Source organism: Corvus brachyrhynchos, unplaced genomic scaffold, assembly GCF_000691975.1.
Source record: "Corvus brachyrhynchos isolate BGI_N302 unplaced genomic scaffold, ASM69197v1 scaffold245, whole genome shotgun sequence".
Taxonomy (NCBI): domain Eukaryota; kingdom Metazoa; phylum Chordata; class Aves; order Passeriformes; family Corvidae; genus Corvus; species Corvus brachyrhynchos.
Window position 1 is genome coordinate 6,627,012 of NW_008238988.1, and position 8,235 is coordinate 6,635,246.

Sequence of the window (8,235 nt, forward strand, 5' to 3'; positions counted from 1 at the left end):
CCCTCCCCCGGGTGACCACCCCCAGCCCCCCCAGCCTGGCTCCAGAGCAGAGGGGCTCCAGCCCTGGAGCATCTCCATGGGTTCCTCTGGCCTCTCTCCAGCAGCTCCACGTCCTGCTCTGTCCCCAGGGCTGGAGCAGCTCTGCAGGTGGGGTCTCACCTGAGTGGGGCAGAGGGACAGAATTCCCCCTTTCCGCTTTTGTCCATACTCTGGGATGATCCCAAAATCCTGTCAGCAATTAAATCACAGGAGGCACCTGGAAAACTGAGCATATCCAGATCAATTCCTTAAACAGGAGCACAATTTTTCAGTCAATGAGAAACATCAGCTACTTATTCCCGCATCCATGGGAGAGAAACGGAGGAAACCTGCCCATCCTCATCCACGAAAATGTTGGAAAAATGAACTTTCCAGATCCCAGATCTCGACAGAGATTCTTTTCCCGGAGAGTTTGCATCCTCCCTGTCGCTCATTGGAATTGCACAGCCTGAGCGCGAGATTAAATTTGCTGTATTTACAATAATTATGCAATTAGACATAATTAGACTAATTATCCCAACCAATGAGGAAAATATATACATTTTTATAAATCTCTGCGAGCTGGGGACGTGATCCAGAATTCCATTGTGAGTTCAGCCCAAGTTCAACTTGGAGCTAAGGAGGGAATTGCTGGGATGTAGCTGCTCCGTGCTTCCAGAACTCCGTGCCTTTGGTAGCCTGGATCAGGCCTTTCCCTATTCCAGAGGAACCTCTTAAAGCAGGAATTTGATCTTTGGGAGCAGCCTTCCCAAGGCTTGGCCTTAATTTTAATCCCATTGTTTCCATGGGATGGGTTGTTCATAGAGACCACTAAAATGCCAATATTCCCAAAGTCTCCCCAAGATTTCAAGGACTGTTTCTTTTCCTCCCTGCTCGGCTGGATGTTTTTTTATGGATTTCTTTTTTTCCCGGTTTTGTACATTCATTTTCTCAAACTTCCATATTTTTCCTAGATATTCCTTGGTAGTTTATCCATGTGACATCATTAAAAATAATTCCATGTGTTCCTAAGGCTGAGCCTACAGTAAAGTTGTTCAGATTTATCAGGACACTGGATAATGAACATCTTCCACATCGTTCTTTTGGAGCTTTGCAGGGGGAATCCCACATTTCCCATTTCCCACTTTTCTGTTGTCTGTGCTTGAAGGAATTCACCATTCCATGTCCTGTTCAGCTCCCTGCTCCATCCCTGCTCCTTGGCTAAAAATAGGATCCAGCAGCACCTCATTTTCAAAGGAAAACAAGAATTTTGTACCTTGGGATTTTTTACATCATGGAAATTGCACCTTGGATAAATAATCCTGAAAAATTTGCTACTTGAAGGACTCTGTCAAACCAGATTCCCTCTGGCTTTCCAGTGCTGATATTCCCTGTATCCTTTGGAAATCCTTTGGGGGAAGACCTCTAAGCCTTTAGGCAGAATCCCTGGAAAAGCTGTTTCCATTTTGTGGAATTTCTTGGGAATTTCCTCTTTGTTTTGGGCTCATCCCTTATGGATCATGGTTGTGTCTCTCTCTCGTGGCTGTAACACCAGGGGTCAATCCCAAGAAAAGCACTCGGGAATGCTGGAGGAGGATGGAAGTCCCAGATCCTGTATCCATTGTTCCTCTACCTCTGTCCCTTCCTAATGTTCTCTCCTCATTTTCCAGGGAGAAACAAAGATCCTGAAGCTGAAGAATCTCCGACCTCAGGACTACGCCAACTACAGCTGCATCGCCTCTGTGCGGAATGTCTGCAGCATCCCGGATAAAATGGTGTCCTTCCGCCTCTCCAACAAAACAGGTGAGGCTCCAGCAGCCCTTCGTGCTGTGGCTGCACTCAGCTCTTGGATTTGGGATTCTTTCATGGAATCCTGGAATGGTTTGCATGGGAAGAACCTTGAAGATCATCTCGTTCCAGCCCCTGCCATGGGCAGGGACACCTTCTGTTATCCCAGAGTGATCCAAGCCCGGTCCAGCCTGGCCTTGGACACTGCCAGGGATCCAGAGGCAGCCACAGCTTCTCTGGGAATTCCAGCCCAGCCCCTCACCTCCCTCGCATTTCCATTTCAAATGGAAATATCAAAGAATTCCTTTCCCAATATCCCATCTAAATCTACCCTCTTCCAGCTTAAAGCCGTTTCCCCATTGTCCTGTTCACTCCAGTCAGGAATTCCCAATTCCCAATCTCCCATCCAGCCCTGCCCTCTGGCACTGGGAAGCCATTCCCTGGCTCCTGTCCCTCCAGGCCTTGGCCCCAGTCCCTCTCCAGATCTCCTGGAGCCCCTTGAGGCCCTGCAAGGGGCTCTGAGCTCTCCCTGGATCCTTCCCTTCTTCAGGTGAACATTCCCAGCTCTCCCAGCCTGGCTCCAGAGGGGCTCCAGCCCTTGGAGCAGCTCCGTGGATTCCTCTGGATCACTCCAGCAAATCCACAACTTTTTCATGCTGTGAACTCCAGAGCTGGACACAATTTCCTGGGTGGAGCCTCCAAGGACAGAATAGAGGGGGACAATCCCCTCCCTCCACCTCTTCCCTGTGACCCTGGATCCTCATCCCCCCCACCCACTGCTGTGACCTCACTTTTCAGACAAAAAGATTTCTTTATTCCAGCACAGACCAGTTCAAAACACCAAACCAGCCCCAAAACCTGAAGTGGATGCTGGAAATGGAACAGCTGAGGCCATCACAGAAGCGTCACCATGCCCAGGTGACAAGGTGGCACTTAGCAGCAATGCTGTAGAGCAGGGTGGAGGTGCTGGTTGAGATCCATTTTGTGTCTAAAGGCACCCATGGCTCCATAAATTTCTTATCTCAATAGATAAGAAGTTTGAAGGGAAGCACCCCCCATGGCAGGGGGTGGAATGGAATGGGATGGGATTTAAGGCCCCGTCCATCCCAAACCATTCCATGATTCTTCAATTCCAAGCCCCATCTCTCTGCCTTAGCCTGGACCACTCTTTGCTGAGGAGGTTCCTCTGGGAAGGAACAAATTCCTCCTCTCATAGAAATCCCTGGATCTGCTATTCCAAACCTCTGCTGGGTGTCGAAGAGGGATTACTGACAGATGATGCCTCCCAGTTTCCATGGGAGGCACTGAAAAAGGTAATTTTAGCCCCAGCTACTGCTGAATGGCACGTGGAACACTCCGAGCTGAGAATAACCTGAATGGAGCCTTTCAAGAGTGTTCATTGTTTCAAAGTGCCGGAGAAAAAGCAGGATATTTACCCAGAAAACCTCGGGAATTCTGGGCTCCTCAGAATAGTTCTTGTGATATGATTGAGGAAAAGCAAATCAGGCTTTTGTCTCGCTCCACGAAGCAGCTTGGGTGGTACGGATTCATTTGGAAATTATATTTGTCTATTAGCAGCCAGTTTAGTGCAGGTGATCATTAATACATAAATTAAGGCTGAGTTTTGGCAGGCTCCAGGATCAAATAAACCAGCCCAGGAATTTTTTCCCGAGCAAGATGAGGCTTTCAATCCGTGATTTTTCAGCTGCCTGCCACAGCTCATTGAAATCACAGCTGAAGCTGCTGCTCTGGCTGGGGCATGTGGTGGGAGACAAATTAAAAAAGGCTTAATTCACTTTTAATCCCTCGATTAGGCTGAAGTCTGTCATGATAAACTCGCTTTGTTTCCCGTCAGTCTGACAATGCCCTGGAAAGGGAATTATGTAAGGTGGAAAAAATATTGCTCTGCACATTTCCTGTCATTCCTGGGGGGAGGTGACTGGGATTAAAGGGGCTGGAAATCCTTGGATGGAAGAAGAGCTGAAGATACTCTGAGCTGAGCATTGCAGGTGGATGGGTTTGTAAAATTCCAGGATAGTTTGGGATCTTAAAGCCCATCCAGTGCCACCCTGCCGTGGGCAGGGACACCTCCCACTATCCCAGGCTGCTCCAGCCTGGCCTTGGACACTTCCAGGGATCCAGGGGCAGCCACAGCTGCTCTGGGATAATTCTTGAGCAAAAAGGAATAACAGAAGATAAAGCTAGACAGGATCCCAAGGGATCCCCTAGTCCTGTTCTTCATTAGGTCTAAGCCTTGTCCTACCAATCCCAAGTTATCCTGGCTGGTTTTGACTCCCTGCAGGGCTGGCAGGGAATCTGATCCTGGCATGGAACAAAGAATTCTCCCCTTCCCCTTTGCAGCAGCATTTTCCGTGTTGGAATATGGGTGTCTTGTCTCAGGAATTCCTGAGGGAGCTGGAAAGGGGCTCAGGCTGGAGCAAAGGAGGCTCAGGGGGGACCTTGTGGCTCTGCACAAGTCCCTGACAGGAGGGGGCAGCCGGGGGGGTCGGGCTCTGCTTCCATGTAAAAACCTCCAGGAGGAGAGGGAACGGCCTCAAGTTGCATCAGGGGAGATTTAGGTTGGAAATTAGGAAAATTCCTTCCTGGAAAGGGTTCCCCAGTCCCGGCACAGCTGCCCAGGAGAGAGGTGGAGTCCCCATGCCTGGAGGGATTTCAAATCCCTGTGGATGTGGCACTTGGGGACATGGGGCAGTGGTGGCCTGGGCAGTGCTGGGAATGGTTGGACTCAACGATCTCAGAGCAGTTTTCCAATCCTAACAATTCCATGATTGTATAAAGAACATTTCCTTTATTTCCTGGGGGTCCCATCATCCCAATATCCCCAGGTCCTGCTGATCTCCTTGGAGAAGCTCACTCCTCGGGGAATGCAGAGCCCTCCACATTCCCAGCCCCATAAACACCGGCTTCAACCAGAGCTGCTTCCCTGAATTCCCAACAAATTTCCTTTCAATATATCCCTGGATCCCAGCTCCCTTTTCCTGAGCACATCGCTGATGATTGTTCCTGCCCGGACTGTGTCCTCCAGAAGCCTGAGGGTCCCTCCTTGGCAGCTCCTCGTTAAGCACTCATCCCTAATCCACTAATTAGGATGGTGCTGTTGCAGCAGGGCTGGGCTGAGGTGTCCGGAGCCGTTCAGGCAGAGCTGCACTCGGGGAATTGAGGAACAATTCATCCCTGCTATTTTTGGAAAGCCGGAATTATGCTCTAGGGGCACTGAGATCCATGACCTCGGCTTGCAGGCGTGACTTTGGCATGGCTGGGATGGATTTAATCCCGCGTGGATTTAAATTTAGCAAGGAAGGGACAATTCCGTGATCGGTTTAAGCCGGTTTAACTCCGCTGCCGAAGGGAGGATCCTGCTTCCCTCAGCACCGCTGGATCGAATCCCCACGGAATGAATCCCTCCAGTGTGGGAGCTGGGAGCTTTTGTGGCCTCTCCCGAGCGAGACCAGCGAGGAAGTGCCTTGAAAAGCCAAGATCCGCCTCCCTTCCTCCCGCTGGAATTCTCAATGCCACATCTGTGCGTGAATGGCAGCACGAGCCCACGGAGGCATCAAAGTGCTGGAAAAGGGAGAGGAAAAGCACCCGGCAAAAGAGGGCCATAAGGACATGAGTCATCAAAGCTGCGGCCCCACGGCTCAAAAAACACAGGGATTCTGGAAAAGCTGGAGGAGGGGGTATTAAAAGGGTGTTGAGGATAGAAAGGAGCGCAGGGAATGGGATAGGGATACCTGGACTGGCTTGTGTGAATATATGGGGATATAAAAATATTGAGCTCAGCTGAAAAACCTTCATAAATACAATTTCTACTTAAATTTAGTTATAGTTTAAGATTTTAGGGAAAGGTTCTTCCCAAAAGGGTGCTGGGCACTGCCCAGGCTCCCCAGGGAATGGGCACGGCCCCGAGGCTGCCAGAGCTCCAGGAGCGTTTGGACAGCGCTGCCAGGGATGCCCAGGGTGGGGTTGTTGGGGTGCCTGTGCAGGGAAGGAGTTGGACGGGACGATCTTTGTGGATCCGTCCCACTCAGGATATTCCATGATTTTACAATTCCATGATAATTCCACTCTTTATTTCTATCCCGTAACTCCCCTCTCCGCTCCCCGAACCTCGTCATTTTCCATTTTGACAGGATGCCCAGACAAAATGATCTTGCTCTTGCCTCAACTTTAAGCCTCTTTATTTCAGGGACAGGCTCAGGGGAGACTGAAAAATAGGATTTTTTCTTTTTAATCTCTGGCAGGAGCAGCGACTGCTCAGGGACCCCAGTGGGAGGTTCAGGGACACAGACAAGAGTGGCTCTGGCCATCAAGGGACACCTGCCCTGGGTCAGGGGAGCTACCCATTTGTCCCAGGACAGATCCAGGAACTTTTACCAGCTGGAAATTCCTCCTGTGTGCCAGGGAAATTAGGTCATCTCCCAGGTCTATTCTAACTCAAACCATTCCATGATGATCCTAAATCACTTGCAATGCTTAAAGCTGCTCTGGGAATATTTTACCTCAGTAATTCTGTGTATTAAATCAAAAAAAGGAGACAAACTTGAAAGATTTGGGATCTGAGAAGCTTCTCATTATTTTTTCTTGCCCTGTAAGTGCTGGAAATGTAAAGGCAGTGAAAAGGAGATGGGAGAAAAGAGGGAGTAAGAGAAAAAGAAAGATGAGATAGAAGATAAATAAGTTTTATTTGCCTAAACAAACACCAAGTTTGTAGAACTAGAACTGGTCTAGAACTGTCTAGCTGGAGTATTTTCCATGAGTTGTGCAACTTCCACTGGGATCTCTCAGCAGCAGCAGAGGATGGACATAGAAAAGTATAAACGAGATTTTCATTGCCTGTTGAGTTTTTGGATTTTTTTCTATTATTTTTCCCTGGGTTTATTTTTATTTAGGGGTAATTCAGGCTTTCTGAAGGGCTGATGGTGAAAAGAAAGGACCTGTCCTATTGCAGGGTGGTCAAGAAAAAGTTTATTTTCGCCCTATAAAATAAGGGTAAAAAAGAAAAAAAATGAGGGGGGAATGGAGCTGAAGGAGGAGAGATTTAGGTTGGATTTATGAAAGGAATTCCTGGCTGGGAGGGTGGGGAGGGGCTTGGATGGAATTCCCAGAGAAGCTGTGGCTGCCCCTGGATCCCTGGCAGTGCCCAAGGCCAGGTTGGATGAGGCTTGGAGCAGCCTGGGACAGGGGAAGGGGCAGGGGGTGGAACAAGATGAGTTTTAAGACCCCTCCCAATCTCATTCTGGGATTTTCTGATTCTAATTCAAAATCTGGGAATTCCAATCCACTCTCGGTTGAACTTTCTGGAATAAATAGCTCCAGAAATGCTGCTTCCAGCCTTGCAGGAACCTCAAACCCTTTCTGCTCTGCCTGGAAAGGGCCTGTGCACTGCGTGTCTAGTTAGGAATATTGGCTTTGTGTTCCCGCTAGAAATCCTGGCTGTAAATTAACTGGATGCACACGCAGCAATGTATGGAAAAATATAATTCAATTACATTCTACTATTTCAGTTCTGCCTTTCAAATAACGCCCCGAACTGGAGGAAATAATGTCCTTTCATTTCTATTCATCACGGCTGAGAGCCTTGTCAAGGACATGACTTGCTGTGTGTACTTTGATATCGCTATTAAATTATTGGGTTTCTTTTGCATTTCCAGTAATCCCTAAAGCCAATTGTGACATTTCCTCAATTCCACACATCGGGCCTAAATACCTCTATTTGTCTCACTGTAATTATGACACGGTGGCAGTGGATTTTTTTTCTGGCTGCTCCAAGAATGACAGATGGATTTTCTTCCCAGTGCCATTCCAGCCTCGGCTCCCCGTCCCAGGCAGTAGCAGAGACTCCACACCTTCAAATTCTCCGAACATCTTTAGCAGCTCCTGGAATAAATCCCAAAATGGTTTGGGTGGGATGGGACCTTAAGGATTATCCCGCTCTGCTCCCTGCATGGGCAGTAATCATCAGCTATCCCAGGTTGCTCCAAACCCCATCCAACGCGGAGCATTGCAAGGATGGAGCAGCCACAGCTTCTCTGCTCCAAGTGCTTGGCAGCCTGGTCTAATTAAGAGTGCTAACGATGACTTAATGAGTGCTTGTTTTGTGCTCAGTCTGAGCAAGTCTTGCCCCTGTCATTGATCAAGACCAGGGTGTGTTTCTTGCTGGTTTAGCACCCTGTGAGGACTGGGCTATGTTGGAGCCATTAATTATGAATTTTCTAATCAATCTCCATCCATCTGCCAGCCGTGCCTGACTCGCCTTTAACACAAGGCCAAAGAAAGGGATGTAATTCCCATTAAAATTCCTGGTAGTGCCTGGAGCAGCAGGGCTGGGCGTTGTGACCCGCTGTAATTCCAAGAGCACTTTGTCATCCGCACCGTTGGCTTCCCAGGCAGCTCTGAAATCCCGGGATC

General features: G+C 48.8%; 1 protein-coding gene across 1 annotated transcript in view; it reads left to right on the forward strand.

The window, feature by feature from the left end:
- The window catches only part of MDGA2 (MAM domain containing glycosylphosphatidylinositol anchor 2), a gene marked incomplete at its 5' end in the record, with an annotated part of 153,079 nt that overhangs the window by 38,219 nt on the left and 106,625 nt on the right, over positions 1 to 8,235 (forward strand). The window contains one exon of the mRNA XM_017738811.1: positions 1,689 to 1,821. Within this exon, the coding sequence (XP_017594300.1) occupies positions 1,689 to 1,821 (133 nt within the window). The remainder of the gene's footprint in view (positions 1 to 1,688; positions 1,822 to 8,235) is intronic.